The 17359-nt window shown below is 50.0% G+C and overlaps 1 protein-coding gene across 4 annotated transcripts in view; it reads left to right on the forward strand.

Moving 5' to 3' along the window:
* The window catches only part of ATP8A1 (ATPase phospholipid transporting 8A1), a 1730029-nt gene that overhangs the window by 402213 nt on the left and 1310457 nt on the right, over positions 1 to 17359 (forward strand). For all 4 annotated transcript variants that reach the window (XM_069631739.1, XM_069631741.1, XM_069631738.1 and 1 more), the window contains exon 12: positions 3119 to 3246. In XM_069631739.1, coding sequence (XP_069487840.1) covers positions 3119 to 3246 — 128 coding nt within the window. The remainder of the gene's footprint in view (positions 1 to 3118; positions 3247 to 17359) is intronic.

The raw sequence follows: 17359 nt of genomic DNA on the forward strand, positions 1-17359 counted from the left end.
AGAGGACGAGTGTGGAGAGAGGACGAGTGTGGAGAGAGGACGAGTGTGGAGAGAGGACGAATGTGGAGAGCGGACGAGTCTGGAGAGCGGATGAGTCTAGACAGCATGAGTATGAAGAGCGGATGAGTATGAAGAGCGGATGAGTGAGGAGGGCGGAAGATTGTGGAGGGCGGAGGGGGGAGACTGATTGAGTATAGATGACTGGGGAGAGCGTGGAGGATGAACGCTGCTGGCGGTTGAGTGTGGAGTGTGGAGGGTGGATGGGTGTGGAGGTTGGTTGACTGTAAAGAGCGTACGAATATGAAGAGCAATTAAACGTAGAAGACGGATGAATGTGGAGAGCACATGAGTGTAGAGAACGGCTGAGTGTAGAGAGGGGAGGAGCGTGGAGTGCGGAAGAGCGTGCAGATCAGAGGATCATGGAGAGCGGAGGAGCGTGGTGCGCGGAGGCGTTTGGAGAGCGGCTGAGTGTGGGGAGCGAACCAGTGTGTGAGGAGCGAACCAGTGTGTGGAGAGCGAACCAGTGTGTGGAGAGCGAACTAGTGTGTGGAGAGCGAACTAGTGTGTGGAGAGCGAACTAGTGTGTGGAGAGCGAACGGGTGTGTGGAGAGCGAACGAGTGTGTGAGTGAACGAGTACATAGAGCGGACGAGTGTACGCGGATGATTGCGGAGCTGACGAGTGGCAGATGAGCCTGTCGAGCCTGTGGAGCGGTTGAGTGCCTAGCTGATGAGTGGCAGATGAGTCTGTGGAGCGGATGAGCGCATGGAACAAATGAGTGTATGGGCTGGATGGATATATAGAGCGGATGAGTATGCTGTACGGATGAGTACGCTGAGTGGATGAATAGTGCATAGAGCAGATGAGAGACATCTCAGAATTGCGTGATGTGCTTATTTTGCTATGGAATGCAAGGAACCTTTGAAAGAACATACTTCATATCACAGCCCACGCTTACTCTCTCCTTACACCACCATTCAACTAGAACACAGATATACTATGACACCATTCAGTATAACTGTTCTCATATCAACATCTGCCGCTCTCCCCCCATCACTCTAAGTAAACATCGCTGGTTTCACACCCCCAGCCAGGCATTCTCCTCAGGCCTAACGCTGCCACACTCGGTCTGGATAATTCCGGCCAGACCAAACACATACTCCTGATCCCTCAACCACCACACCTACCGCTAAGAAGCAGCTACCACAGGAATTCCGCACCAGCTGCACACATACCTGGTGCGCACACGCACTTTTCGACTCTCTCTAATCTCTCCACTGACCCGAATTTCGGTTCCCAAGGGCGTTCAACCTACCAGCGCCTTCAGACCATACCAATGGTATATAAGGCGCTATACAAATGCAAAATAACAATAACAACCTTAGAGAGACAAAAGTCAGACTGCCAAGATGTGATACTTTTTCTGGCTTGTGTACACTGATCGCCTCAAAAAGGGCTGAACACAAATGTATCAATCAGCGATTTTCTTAAACATTGTGTCACTCGCATTTCAGCTTCGGTTATTGCATGTAGTCAGACAAAGAAAGGTGAAAATACCATGCAAGTTATGCTGTAGTGAACAAACTGTATATACTACGGTTAACACAAAACGCATTACAGGATTAATTCATTAGATAGGAATTCAGTTGTCAACAACAATCGTGCATCAGGCTGAGACAGAGCCTCGGCAGCTCAGTATACAATGTCATGACATGGTGTTAGTTGTGTTTAGTAAAACATGTGGCCCGTCTCCTTAGCATCAGGAATCTAGGTGGGGACCACTTCCGAGTGGCTAGGTCATGTTCCCACTTTGGTTTAAGGTTTCTCTGCGAGTGTGGTGGAAGCAGAATGATGGTCCCTGGAGGGCATGACCGTTTCCTGCAATCGCGTAGGATCCCCGGTGTAGAGTATCCTTTATTGGAGTTACCACATCGGATGTGATCGCATCAGACCCTACTGGCACCGGAATGATTGGAATCTGAAGGAAAAGACGAAAGGCATTTTTCAGCGTGGCCCTCTGCCCCCACATCTACAGCATTCATAATGAAGCTGCCGGAGAGTTGCTCGATTTGTTCATTATGTAACCCATTTAATTATTGTATCTTTGTTTAGCTTTTCTGTCGTGATTTGTCATTATTTTTAGCGTTCGACAATGTTGTTATAATTTTATATTTATTTTTGTTATGTAATAGTTGAATATAGGATAAAATCTGTTTTTTCATCATTCCATGAATGTGGAACTTAAACTAGCTTTGCATGAATTGTTGTCCCACATGTTTTGTGAGCAAGTGATGCAACACAGGATTCATGGAAATGTTGGAATTCTTGGATGTTCTATGCAAAATATTGTTTTCTTTAATTACACACACATTTGGCCTATCTGGGCTTGTAGACTTTACATTATTTCGACAATCCTCGACAGATAAATGTGTATGATAATCATTCCCTTTAATAATGTTACAACATGACACCCACGTTAAAGAGCCAATTTTACAATGAAGTCGTTTTTTCTTGCAAGTTTTATTTTGTTGCTTTTCTGTAATACATTATGGTCCCCTTAATTAAATCAACAGACAGAGTGGCTGAATACCATTAGCAGCACTGCGTGGCCCAAATTGCATTTCAGACTTATTTTGTGTGAGCGGTGCTTGGTTGCACAGGTCCGTACTGTACATGGCGGCAGTCACTTGGAAGAAGTGTCATGTTCCAACTTTCATTATTGTGTTGGCTGCACTGCTTAGCTTCCTAGAGGGACATATACATATATGTGATAGTGATGCTGATTTGAAATGGAAAATGCACCTTCTAAAGTTCTGAGGGTTACCAACTTGACAGGTGAGACTTTTGCAAGCACGTGAACCTATAGCAATACTTACAGAAAAGTATCTTATTTTTAGCACTACAGTCTTAATCTGAGGCACCCACTGCAGGTTAGGAAATGTGACTCTGTGTGTAGATATTTTGTGAGCTGTTTCCGGCTAGCTCCCATAAATTCAGTAGAGTTTCACAACCAACAAATTGAAAGCATGTGATGCTGCATGATTATTTCCTGTTCATATATGTGTAATAAGGTAACAAAAGACCTATTTTAACATTATTTTCTGAATTCCTTTATATAGATGGTGGTGCTAGCAATTTTGGATTGAATTTTTTGACGTTCATCATTCTCTTCAACAATCTCATTCCCATCAGCTTGTTAGTTACTCTGGAAGTCGTGAAGTTCATCCAAGCCTACTTCATAAACTGGGTAGGTGTGCACATTTACTATACAGTAATTACCCAGAGCTCTCTTGAGTGTTTAAAGAACAACAGTCGCATTACATGAAGTTTAACTTTTATTTGTTATTGTTTGTTTTAATGTCGTGTTAGTTTCTGTGGTATTTATTATAGCCAATTCAATATGTGTGCTTCCATCACACAACAATCTTTGTAGGAATTGTTTAGAAGCACAGGGTGATTTTATTGGAACTGGTTTAATCAATGCTTTCCAAAAAACACATAGAAAAATCTAAGTATACGCAGCTCTCTTCTGGATGCATGCTAAGCAGTATGGTCCTTAAAGTTGCATAGAGTTGTAACTTGAATCCATTTCGTCCAAAATTGTAGAAATTATATGTCATGCTACTTTAAATATTTAGATTGTTTTTCATCTGAAGAAAAATGTGTATGTGCCATTATTTAACGCAATAGAAACTTTCTATTGGTTAACAAGCCGTAAGATTATAGTTGGTCTGTCTGAAGCCTTATCAACATGGACTCTTACCTCATGCCATTGATATTTGTCATACCAATTTCTTTCCTTTTCCACTTGTTCTTCGTTTACTCAGAAAGAAAGAGACCACTGACTGTCTGCTACTGAACATGCTCTGCTTTCCCTAGTCATGGGTTATGTTTTACATATTTTTCACCACTAATGGTCCTGCACATGGTTTGACAAATGCCCAAGACTTTCTTCTGCTAAATTGCATTTGAGAATCCCCAGCTCAATGAAGTTTTATTCTTCCCACTCCACAAACTGTGATTCTCTGGCTTCCAAAGGTGCTGATAATTGAGTTATTGTCTGTCTCCCACCCTCATAACAGGCATATTGCGCTCTCTCTTTCTCTGAGCAAGAGGCGGATTGGTGCATGCATCGGGCCTTCTTAAAATTGCTTCCAGTCCTCCTCGACTGTGGTTAGATCAATAGCTTCCCTTGTAGGGGTATCTTGCTTACAAGTCATATGCAGTATGATTATTTGCTTAAAACATAGTGAGTACGTTTTCTTGATCAACTCACAATGTCATGGAATTTGTTATACAATCGGTTAGATATTGAAGTACTAGACCCTTCTACTTCACAACAATCAACCCCACAAGCGTTCATCTCTCCAAGACTCGATCAAATCTCACAAAACACAATATTCATTGCATCTTCCCTCTCTGTTAATGACGTTTCCTGCTAGTGTTCTTCTAAAATCTTTGAAATTTGTGACACTCTCATAGCTCTCCCCTCTGCTCCTCACCAGCCCCCTCCTGTGCACCACACCTTCTGTACCACGTCTGCTCATGACTACTTCTGATCTAGCTCTCCTGCCAATTTAGCATCTATACTTTCAAGATCTAACCCATCTTGCACTTAGAGCAACCATTTTGCTTGATGAACGTTTGGTCCCAATCAGCTGCCCTTGCGACACTGGCTTTTTAATCCTCTACCTATCTGCCGGCCTCCTCCATGCCTCCTTCAAATCTTCAGCTTCCCTAACCCTTTTGAAGAAACACACTGCAGACACAAAAGTTCCTGCAAACTATCGCCAAGTTTCCCTCCAACCTCATTATTGAAAAAGTCCTTGAAAGGGTGGTCTTCAACCAGATAATTAAGTGCCTTAGATGAATGACTAACCTTTTCCTTGGAGGATGCGCCTTGGAGTGAAATATGCACATTAATTAGAAATAAAGCTCTTAGGCCTAGGGTTTGCTTGATACATTTTTAAATACATACATACATACATATTATTATTCGAGGGGATTGGGTCCTCCAACGTATTCCATATCTATGACATGTAATCACCACAGCTGTGCTGCTTCGGAAACTTTTTCGGCGTCTACGTCCTGCATCGATGACGTCGATGCGCCGTCGTCGAGGACCTCCTCCGACGTCATCCGATGTGATAAGTAGGACGCACGACGCCCGTAGCCTCAGTTCCGTTTTTTCTACGAACGTGTTGCTTCGTGAATCTCGGTTAACGCCTCGACTCTTTGGAGTTCTGTTCTTCTCGGTTCTTCAAACCTTTTCGTTTTTGTGAAAATCCTTCGTGTGAAGATGTCTTCTACTTCGTCTTCGACCCCGCGTCCGGGCTTCAAGAAGTGCGGGGAGTGTGGGTCCAAGATGTCGGTGACGGACTCGCACGACGCCTGCCTCTGGTGCCTCGGGGAGGCCCACGACACGGATGACTGTATCGACTGCCAGAGGCTCACGTCCAAAGCCTTATGCGAACGTATGAAGAAGTTGTCGGTAGGTCGGGTGTCCAAGCCCCGGAAGTCGAAGTCTGCGGAGCTTTAGACGGATGATTCGAGAGGTGACTCTCCGCGTCATCGTCGGAAGTCTCGTGGGTCTCCTTCTAGGAGTCGGTCTCGCCACTCCTCAGCCTCTTCGAGGCATTCTCGGAAGCGCCGACACCGGTCGTCTTCCAGGTCCTCTTCGGAGGACTCTGCCCGGCACGTCGCTTACCCCACCAGCCGTGCGACGCCGGAGGAATGGGCTTCCTTCAGGAAGAAAATGCTGGCGATTCTCGAGTCGCAGGGTACTAAGCCGTCCGCGCCCCCGAGTGGGGTCGGTCGTGAGAGGTCGAGAGACACCGCTCGCAAGAGTGGTCGGCACGAGTCACGGGAGAGGTCCCGTTCGGACAAGGAGACTCGTTCTCGATGTACCCGTTCCAGGTCCCGGTCCTCGACGCGTTCGAGACCGTGTGCACCTGTGAGGTCTTCGAGGAAGACATCGAAGTCTGAGGCGTCGAGGGCGTCGACAAGCTTTCTCGAGGCTCCGGCTCCGAGGAAGTCGTCGAAGCCGTCGACGCTCATGTCGTCGAAGGACACGCTCGGGGCTCCGGCTTCGAGGGCTGACGTTGACGCCGATTTCCTCGACGCCGATGCCTGTTCTCTCGACGCCGGCGCCGATTCGCTCGACGCCATCGACGTCTTTCGTGTCGGAGGTACCCCGTGGCACGGGGGAACCCCCTAGGAAGGCTCTGGTTAAGAGCAAGCACTCTCGGGTGCCTTCTTTTCGCCACCTGGAATATATTTCAGAGGCGGATGAGGATTCTGATGGCCTGGTTCCTAGTCAGGTTCCAGATGAAATTGTCTCAGGCCATAGTCAGTTTGACGATTTGAGGCAGTCACTGCATGATGCCAGTGGACTGGACACCTCTCCGGAGGTGGAGTTTTGTAGGCCTGAGCCTGGCTCTCATGCCGATTCCTCGTACCGGCGCCTTATGGCTAGGGTTTCTGAGTACTTGGGATGGTCTGCTCCCCCAGGGGAGTTTGTGCAGGATGATCTAACGGACATCCTTGATGTCCCCCAACTGACCCGGTACTGCCGTTCCATATGGCTTTACAGAGAAGGGTGGCGGCGGCTTGGACTGCTCCGGAGAGTCTCCCGGCGGTGGGCAGATCCTTGTCGTGAAAATACCGTCCAGCCAGTAGCGACCCCTGCTACTTGACCAGGCACCCCACTCCGGAGAGTTTGGTGGTGCAGGCGGCCACGGCCCCGGCAAAGCAGGCGTCATACCCTACCATCCCTCCTGATAGGGACGACAAACGTTTTGATGGCTGGGCGAAGAAAATGTTTTCTTCTGGTGGTATGGCGCTTCAGGCGGCCAACTCCATTTGTGCCTTGTCTCGTTTCACACACACTCTGTGCAACTGTGTTGCGTTAGCGGCTGAACATATTCCCGAAGGGGACGAACGGGATGGTTTCCTTGCTATGGTCCAGGATGGTAAGGATGCCATGTGGGAGTCCGTTCAGTCGGGTTTGGACTTAGCTGAATGCGTCAGTAGGTCCATGGCGGCGAGCACCGTGATACGCAGGTTTGCGTGGTTGCGGAAGTCTGGGTTTGCTCCTGATGTGCAGTCCCGGCTCCTCAACATGCCCTTTGACGGTGAACACCTTTTTGGCAGCAAGCCTGACGAGAGCCTTGAGAGGTTGCAGACCTCCGCCTTTTCGTCCTAGGGGATAGCAGTGGAGGGGTGGTTCCTTTCGCTATTACTCGTCCTTCAGTAAAGCGAGAGGAGCTGGCAGTCAAAGAGGCCAACGCAGGGGTACCAGAGGTGGACGACAGGGTACCCGTGGTGCCAAGGCCGCTCGGGCAGTTGCCTCTTTGCCCTCAGGTATCGCCGCAGCCGCTCCCACTCAGTCATGAGGCCATGTCCCATGGTTCGCCGGTTGGGGGAAGGCTGGCGCAGCATCTTGTAGAGTGGCGTGCCATTACTTCAGATGTGTGGGTTCTGGAGATCATAACCCACGGCTACTGTCTTCCCTTTCGGCACAGGCCTCGCGACAATCCACCGGGGAACCTCTCTTTGCAGAATCCGGATCCGCTCCTTGCGCAGGAAATTCAAGCCCTGCTGGAGAAAGGCGCCATAGAACTGGTGCCTGTAGCGGAGAGGAACAAGGGATGGTATTCCCCTTATTTTTTGATTTCGAAGAAAGACGGGGGATTGAGACCCATCATGGACTTGCACGGTTTGAACAAACTCCTCAGGAAGGACAAGTTCAAGATGGTTACTCTCTCTCAAGTCCTCCAGTCCCTTCAGCTTCAGGACTGGTTGGTGTCACTCGACCTCAAGGATGCTTACTTCCATGTGCCGATCCATCCCAAGCACAAGAAGTACCTGAGGTTCGCGGTTGGCGACTCGCACTTTCAGTTTCGGGTCCTGCCGTTCGGATTGACCTCCGCCCCGAGGGTTTTCACCAAGCTCATGGTGGTGGTGGCAGCGCATCTCAGGCAAGGTGGGATTCACGTCTACCCTTACCTGTACGATTGGTTGATCAGGGGGAGCTCTCCCGAGCAAGTCCTGGATCATCTGTCCGTCACCTGCCACTCCTTTCACAGGCTGGGCTTCTCCCTCAATTTAAAGAAGTCCCATTTGACGCCAACACAGCGGCTCCAGTACATCGGAGCAGTGCTCGACACTTCCCTGGGGCAGTGTTTTCCTCCCCAGGTGAGGGCGCTTCACATTCAGCAGGTGGTGCACAAGTTTCAGCATGCCCAGACGCTCCCAGCGTTCCAGTTCTTGAGGTTGCTCGGCCTCATGGCATCCTGCATTCTTCTGGTGACAGAGACTCGTCTGCGGATGAGATCTTTGCAGTGGGCACTCAAGACGCAATGGTCGCAGTCCTCCGGCAGGATGTCGGACCCGGTTCAGGTGCTGCCCTCCGTCGCCCGGGACCTTCTGTGGTGGGCCGTCGAAGGCAACTTGATGAAGGGGGCTCCATTTTGGCTTCCCTGGCCTGAGGTGACGATCGTGACGGATGCATCCCTCACGGGATGGGGAGCTCATGCCAACGGGCTGACAGTCAGCGGTCGTTGGTCTCCGTCGGAGTTCAGACTCCATATCAATCTGTTGGAGCTGAGGGCCGTCAGGCTAGCCCTGAAGGCTTTTCTGCCGACTGTGCGAGGAAAGAGTGTCCTGATCCTGACGGACAACACAGTGGCCATGCACTACCTCAACAAAAAGGGGGGGGGGCAGGGTCACTTCCTCTGTGCAGGGAGGCGATGCAGCTCGAGTTCTGGGCCATCCAGCAGGAAGTTTCGATCTCGGCAGTTCATCTGGCCGGAGACGAAAACGTGACGGCGGACGCTCTGAGCAGGCAGAGCGCAATCTCTCACGAGTGGGAGTTGGCTCAGGAGATTCTCCTGGAGATCTTCGCCCTTTGGGGGACCCCTCAAGTGGATCTCTTCGCCTCCAGTGTCAACCGGTAGTGCGAAAGGTTTTGCTCGCGGGAATTTCCTCCAAAAGGAGGCTTAGGAGACGTGTTCGTGGTGGAGTGGTCATTCCCGCTGCTGTACGTGTTTCCTCCAGTCCCCGTCATTCCGCAAGTGCTGCGGAGGTTACAGAAGTTCGGTTCCCGGATGATCCTCATTGCTCCGGCGTGGGCTCGGAGGACGTGGTACCCGGACCTTCTCGACTTGTCCATCTGCTCTCCACGTCGTCTTCCCTACCGAGACGATCTGCTCTCACGGGAGGGGGGTCAGGTTCTCCATCCAGAGGTCAGATCCCTCAACCTTCACGCTTGGCTTCTGAAAGGTTGAGGTATAAGGATTGGGACCTCCCTGAAGACGTGATGGAGGTGTTGCTTTCGGCCGAAGGCCAGCAACAAAGTCTCTGTACCGTTGCCGTTGGCATAAGTTCTGCGACTGGTGCAGAGTTCAGAATGTGGATCCTTTTGCATGTGACATCCCCATGGTTCTGTTCTTTTTACTTTCTTTGGCCCACAGGGGCTTGCAAGTGGGTACCATTAAAGGTTACCTGGCGGCGCTGTCCATCTTTAAGCGCTCGTCTGAAGAGTGTTCTTACTTTAAAATCCCTTTAATTTCACAGTTTATGAAAGGGCTCACTAATGTGTTCCCTCCGTCACCTTTCCTGGTGCCCGGTTGGGATTTAAACCTTGTTCTTAAGTTTCTTATGGGTGCTCCGTTTGAGCCTTTACATTCTTGCCCTTTGAGGCTGTTAACTCTGAAAACTGTGTTTTTAGTTGCGGTTACTTCCGCTCGCAGAGTGAGTTACAGGCACTTTCAGTTAAGCCACCCTTCACTGTATTTCACAAGGACAGGGTTGTCCTTAGAGTTCGTCCTTCTTTTCTTCCGAAGGTAGTGACGGAATTTCATTTGGCCCAGAAGGTTGTTCTTCCGGCATTCTATCCTCCTCTGCATCCTGGTAAGGAAGAGGAGAGGCTCCATAGGCTTGATCCTAGGAGAGCCTTAAGCTTTTATGTTTCACGCATGTCCCGGGTCAGAGTGGACGATCAACTCTTTATTGGTTACGCTGGAAAGCGTTTGGGGCAAGCTGTGACGAAACAGACTTTGTCTCGCTGGATTATTTTGGCCATCTCGGAGTGTTATCGCTTGGCGGGTAAGGACCCACTGGCTGGCTTGCGGGCCCATTCTACCAGGGGTATGGCTGCATCTACTGCCCTGCAGAGGGGTGTTCCTATTTGCAACATCTGTGATGCAGCCACCTGGGCTTCAGTATATACATTTGTTCGTCACTATTCCCTCGATTCCATCCGAGGACAGGATCTGGCCTTTGGCAAGGCGGTCCTTTGCTCTGCTATTTGATTGGCTATTCTAAATTTTGATTCTAAATTCTTTCCCTCCTCCTTGCTCTGGTACTGCTTTGGGAGTCTGTCATAGATATGGAATACGTCGGAGGACCCAATCCCCTCGAAGAACAAGTTACTTTCTTACCTGGTAACGTTCTTTCGATGGGATGGTCCGACGACGTATTCTATATCGCTCCCGCCCTGCCTTCCCCGCTGCAGAATTTCTTTTGCGATTGCAGCTTACGTTCCACAAGGCTTTGTGTCTGACTGGCAGTTGACTAATGTCACACGTTCTGGGGGAAAAAACTACAACTGAGGCTACGGGCGTCGTGCGTCCTACTTATCACATCGGATGACGTTGGACGTCGGAGGAGGTCCTCGACGATGGCGCATCGACGTCATCGACGCAGGACGCTGACGCCGAAAAAAGTTTCCGAAGCAGCACAGCTGTGGTGATTACATGTCATAGATATGGAATACGTCGTCGGACCATGCCATCGAAAGAACGTTACCAGGTAAGAAAGTAACTTGTTCTTCTCTTTCAAAACTTCAAGTACAAACTCGACAAGGCCTAAAAAACAGCTGAGGTGTAAAATAGCTGATGCTGATTTGTACCATAAGGTATCGATAGGTCATTATGTTACAGAATACTGGCAGCAGGTACTTTGGTCTCTAGTGAAGTTATTGATTGTGAGCTCTCATCGGAACAAATGGGCTGCCTAATGAGTGCCTTTTGAAATAATCTGGAACTGCATACAACATGTGTACGGCCTGCTTTATAGTACTTTCAAACAGAAGAATAGGTTTCGCCTAAATGCTCTAACTGGCTGATGCCTATGATCAGTATTGATGCAATTGAGGCAGATCTCAAGAACCTCTTACATGTCAAGGAGTAGCCCAGAGATATATGGGACCCATTTAGAAAGTCCTTTAGCAGGACACAAAATAATAACAGTATTAATGGCACAGACTCGTAATGTCTGTTGATAAATGCCCACTGAGGGACCTACTTGATGAAATATGTAAGGGGTGTCATTCACTTTAGCTGTAATCTTTGACAAAACACCAGTGCATTACATGAGGAAAGATGTCCCCCCCCGACAGTCCCATTACACAACAAGCTTCTATTGCTTTTGATTTACTCAGGTGGAGTCTGTGGTGGCTGATCAGGTGGCTCGGTTGGCACAGTGCAGGAGAGGAGGTGAGATGTACGGGCCCCAAATATCTGGGGGTCTCGCGTGGTGGGGTAATGTCTTTATGAATACCGTTTCTATTTCTTGGCAATATGTGATGGCTTTCCTCCAGTTCACTAGTGTGGGGGGTATACCACGTCCCCACGCCATGGCCGCTCTTCTACGTGCCAGTACCAATAGCATGCTTGCCAGTTTTCTAATGTGCGAGGACAGGGATCTCGTTAGTCCTAGGAGTGCCACTAGTGGGGAGTGCCCCACTCTCGCCAATTATTGCGTCAGTTTCATCAAGCACATCTGACCAGAATTTGGTCACTGTTGGGCAGCTCCACGCCAGGTGCAGAAAGTCAGCGTCACGGGACACACATCTGTCGCAGGATGCATTTGACCCGGGGTGATGTCTGTTTCTCTTTTTGGGGATATAATAGGTTTGGTTCAGAAAGTTAAAGTGGATTTGTTTGAAGCGGGAGTTGAGTGCCACTTTTTGAGTCTGTTGTAAGATATAGTCCCAGTCTTCATCTAGAATGGGTGTTTGTAGCGTGGTTTCCCATCTTGCTTTCGTTTTGGGGTTCGATGGTAGAGTGTCCATGAGCAGGGCTTTGTAGATAGATTAGACCAATTTGGCCTCCCCTTGTGCCTGAATGACTCTGTGCAGCAGCTGCCACGTGGGTGGTTGTTGTGGGAACGATGGAATGAGGGCCTGAAGGGTGTACCGCACTCTGAAGTACATAAAGATATCAAGGGAGGAGGTGCTACCTTTCTCCTTCGCTTGCTGCGTTGTTATGAAGGTGTCTTATATGAAAAGGTCACCTAGCGTATTTATTTTGCACTTGTCTGCCCAGTTCAGATACACTTTCCCGGGGATGAATTTAACGGGTAGTAGAGGAGAGTATCTAAACTGTATCTTGTACTTTTGGGCCATTTTCCGCCATATTGTGTAAGTAGATTGCACTATGTTCAGCGTTGTGTGTGGCACCGCCTGTTTGCTGATGATCACGGCCCTTAGCAGGTTGGTTGAGGCTAGTACCCGTTCGACCTGTACTTGTGGTCTTACAAACTGGGGCTTATACCAGTGACTGAGGAACTTGTGCTGGTGCTGCCCAGTAGTACCGTTCTAAATCTGGTAGAGCTAGGCCACCCTTAGTGACAGGGAGTACGAGGGACAAGTATGCCATCCTTGCGGGTTTGCCCGACCAGATGAAGTCCAGAACTAGACTTCTCAGATTACCCAGGAAGCGCTGAGACAACAGGATGGGGATGTTGGAGAATACATACAGGAGTTTGGGGAGAATTACCATTTTTACCAGTGAGGCTCTTCCCCAGAGGGTGAGGGGTAGAGTTTTCCACCTGTTCACCTCATCTCTTAGTGATTTCAGTGTGCTTTCGTAATTGTCCTTGAATATATCGTGGTGGTTCAGGGACATTCGGATTCCTAGGTATCGGACGTGGGCTTTCTCCCAATCCAAGTTGAAATCGTCTTGAACTATTTTGGTCTTTGTGTTTAAGGGAAAAACGATTGATTTAGATTGATTGATTTTCAACCCTGATAACAGCCCAAACTTTATTATTTCTCGCATGATTGGGCTAAGGTTTTCCCTGGGGTTTTGCCTGTACAGGACTATGTCGTCGGCATAGAGGGATATTATCAGACGGTGAGGTCCTATTTTGAGCCCTCTCTGAATTTGGCGTTCCCTGAGGCCCGCTGCTAAGGGCTCCATCACAAGGGCGAATATCATGGCGGATAGTGGGCATCCCTGCCTGGTGCGGCGTTGGAGATCAATATATGCCGAGCGAGTCGACCCAAGAGTGATTGCTGATAGGGGCTGATTGTAGAGAAGTGAAACCAGCTTAATAAACTGTTTCCCAAGTCTGAGCTGTTGCAGCACGGCGAACAAAAAGAGCCACTCGACGGAGTCAAACGCCTTTTCGGCATCCAGCAGCACTGCCACCGCCTGCTGTTCGGGGTCGAGGGCTGCCAGAACTCCGAACATTCTAAGTATCCCGAATGTAGTGTTTTGGCCAGGTACGAATCCTGCCTGTTCAGCGAGTACCAGTGCAGGCATTAGCGGGAGAAGTCTGTTGGCGAGGATCTTTGCCAGGATTTTGTTGTCGAGATTAATTAATGATATGGGGCGGTAGGATTTACAATCTTCGGGTGGTTTGTCTTTCTTGTGTAGCAGTATTACGTTGGCTTCTCTTAATGTCTGTGGGAGAATGCCAGATTCGATCGCTTCTTCGAAGACATTTAGCAGAAGAGGGGCTATGAGAGGGGCAAAGTGTTTATAAAACTCACCAGTTAACCCATCAGGCCCGGGGGCTTTGGATGGCGGTAGACTTTTAATGGCTTCTTGGATCTCATCTAGAGTTATGGGATCATTCAGCGGCTCACGGAGTTCCCTCTCCACCCAGTGCAGTTCTGTGTTGTTGAGGTAGTTCCGGATCGCCTCGGAATCCGCTGGGCACCCGGCGCTGTATAGATCTTGGTAGAAGGCCCTGAATACTTTGACTATGTCTTCTTCTTTGTGCAGCATATTTCCCTGCGGTGTTCGGATACTGTCCACCCTTGTTGGCCTCCTGTCGGCAGCTATAAGACAAGCAAGAAGGGCCTGAGGCTTCTGGCCTTCGCCATATTGTCTAATTCTATGATTGTGGCCCAGAAATTTTAACTCCCCTTCAGCTAGGTTTCTGAAGTTGAGGAGTTCTTCTTTCAACATTGCTTGGATGTGGTCTGAGTTGTGAGCGGCCTGCCGCTTTTCCAGTTCCTTCAGGTGTGTTTCGCTGGTCCCTAGATCACGTCTGAGAAGTTTCAGGATTCCGTTTTCTTTGGCTAGACAGACGCCCCTTACAAAGCATTTGAGTGATTCCCACAGCACTCCGGCGGAGTTGACGGTGCCATGGTTGATTTTAAGGAAGGTGCTGATTTCCTCGCCTCGTTAAGTGGCAAATATTTGATCTGCAAGAGATCTGGGTTTGAAACGCCATTGGGGGGGGGGCGTGGTCTGGTAGTCAGCAAGCAGCATTCGAGTATTACCGTGGCGTGGTCCGAGAAGGTTTTGGGGAGTATTTGGCAGCTGCCCCATTGCCAGTTGCTGTGTGCGAAGACTAGCAGATAATCGATGCGGGAGTTCGTATTATGTACACTTGAGTGGTATGTGTAGTCTCCGACTTCCCAATTCTGGATCCTCCATATATCTGATAGGCTTTGCAGATATCCTGCCCTTGTAGGCTGGCCTTGGACGGGTGCGTGGTTGTTGGCTGTGATTTATCTTTCTGTGAGTCGAGATGAGCATTCAGGTCGCCTCCCCAGATTATGGTAGCGTTTCACACTTGCGCAAGGCGGGACAGCACCCAGTCAAAGTTGTTTGCACCGTCTGTGCTGGGGGCGTAGGAGTTGACGAAAACCACCTCCTCTCCCTCCACCATGCCCCGAACCAAAAGAGCCCTTCCATCGGTATCTCTTTCCGTTTTGATCAAGCGAAACCCCAGCGAAGTATGAAGAAGTATTGCGACTCCCCTGGCATAGGATGAATATGAAGAGAAGTAGCGGTGGCATCCCCAGCTGCGGGCCCACAGGTGTTAGTTTTGAGGTAAAAGGTGGGTTTCTTGAATCATTGCCACCTTGATCTTGTGACGTCTGATTAATTGCAGGATCTTTCGTGTCTTGGCCGGGATGTTGCCCCCTCTAATGTTCCAGGTTGCTACTTTGAATTGGAACGATGATGTTTATATGGAGAGCGTTTACGGACAAAGTGGTGGGCCACCCCTCGGCGGTGTCCCGACATTTGGGGCGGCTGGATTGCGTGGGAGCTGCATCAGGCAGCAGGGTGTGTGAAGGGCGGCGGCGGGGCCCGGGACGAGGCCCGCGGTTAGGCGATGGCGCATGGTGCGCATTTCAAACAACAACAATAAAACAGTTTTCCTTACACGGACAACCCCCAACGTGTCCGTTTGGAACCCCCCCAACTAGAACACAAGGCGTGCTGTGCACGGGGCGCAGGTGGCCTTCCGAGGCTTAGTCCTCAACCTCCCATTTGCGAAGATTGTCCTGAGGGCTTGATTCCTTCTTGCTTTGGATCAGTGGCGCGGGTGTTCATCAAGGCGGGACTCTCCCCGCTCTTTCTTTGTTCGTGGCTCCGGGCATTTGGTTTGAAGATTTATATCCCTGCCGGTCGAGGAACAGTGTGGCTTCATCTGGGGAGTTGAAGAAGTGGGTATTTCCCTCAAGTTGAATGCGAAGCCTCGCCGGGAAGAGCATCGAGTATGTGATTTGGTTGGCGCCCAATCTGTGTTTAACATGGGTGAACGATCTCCTCTGGGCTTGGACTGACGGCGAGAAGTCTGGTTAAAACTGGATGTCGTCCCCATCGAAGTGTAGTTTGCCCTTTTCTCTTGCCATTCTCAGGATCACGTCCCTGTCCTTGTAGCTTAAGAGCTTGGCGATGATCGGGCGGACAGGGGCTCCCGGAACAGGTCTTGTTGCAGGGATTCTGTGGGCTCTTTACACTACGAATATTTGCGACAGAACTGCGGTACCAAATAGCTCCGTGCATAGTTATTTTCGATGTGCTCCTCCATTCTGTTTCGTAGTTGTTGTTCTCTGACTCCGACTATCCTTATGTTGTTTGTCTAGAGCGGCCTTCCAAGTCCTCATTTTTGGCCAGACGGTTTTCATTTGGCCCTCGAGCGTGGAGACTCGAGAGGTGAGTGCTGCTGTGCCGTCGTCCAGATCTGACATTCTCTGTTCGACGGAGTCGAGCCTGTCACTGTGTTTGTCGAGACGGTGCTGCAACAGGTCCTTGGACGAGAGCGAGTCTATCCTGCTGTCCAGGCCGCCTATTCCAGCTTTTAGTTCCATCAGGATTTCCCTCATGTCAGTGTGTTGCGGTAGCTCTACCTCCGATGGATTATTCGGGGATTCGGGGCGGTGTTCCGGCCTGGACGTTTTGGGTGCTGGGCCCGCGTCAGAATTTAGTCTTTTCTGGGACTTGTCAGGCTTCCCCATCTTGATCTTGGCGGGTGTATGGGCGCAGTTCGGTTGGTAGTCCCGTGTTGAGGACGGGGGTGTCGGAGCGACTGATTTTTGAGTTTTAGAAAAGGCGCTGTCGAGGCATGCACGAATGGAGGGACGTAGTGCAGTCGTGCTGGGATTTAGAGTCTCTCCCTCTTCGTCTCAAGTTCAGATTTAGCCGCTATGTGCTGCGCAAGGGGCTGAGACCCAGCCGTGCGCAAAGTCGTCGTGGGTTAAGATGGCGGGGGTGCCGCAGAGCGACCCTTTCTTACTAGCGTAGCATTGACTCGCCGTCCCGCTTGTTTTGTGTGCTACTGTGTGACTACGCGTGCCTCCCGCCTCTCACCTGCGGGTGTTCACTCCGACACCGTCCTTCTGCTGGCTGTGAGCCGTGAAGCTGCTCCGCAGGGCCGGTGAGGCGGCGCCCCCGTCCCGAGTGATTCTTGCAGTGCTGCTCTCTGCTGTTGCTGGACACGGCGGGTCTCACGGGTGGCTTCTGTTTATCTCCGGAGTATTGTGGCCCGGCGGGCCGGTGTTCCAGGGGCCCACGCGGTTCCAGGCTGTGTGGCCCGCACCACGCAGTGTGTTTCTCGCGGCAGGCGAGACCGATTCTCTCCGGATTTTCGGCAGGGATGAGGTTCCGCACTAGGGTAGTGTATTTCTTGAGGATTTAATGATTTCGCCTCAGGATTGCGGCGATTAAACAGGATTCATGCGGGAGGTAGCCGAGAGCTTGCAGGGGAGCAGCCATCTTGGTCGGCTACCATCTTCACAACTCTTTATCTCTAATCTGGCTTCCAACAGATTAAGCTGTGTGAGCAGTCTCAAATTTCATATCCTTCGTAACCCCATCAGGAGCATACAG

This window comes from Ambystoma mexicanum, chromosome 6q, assembly GCF_040938575.1.
Source record: "Ambystoma mexicanum isolate Mex_15411 chromosome 6q, UKY_AmexF1_1, whole genome shotgun sequence".
In the NCBI taxonomy this organism is placed as follows: Eukaryota; Metazoa; Chordata; class Amphibia; order Caudata; family Ambystomatidae; genus Ambystoma; species Ambystoma mexicanum.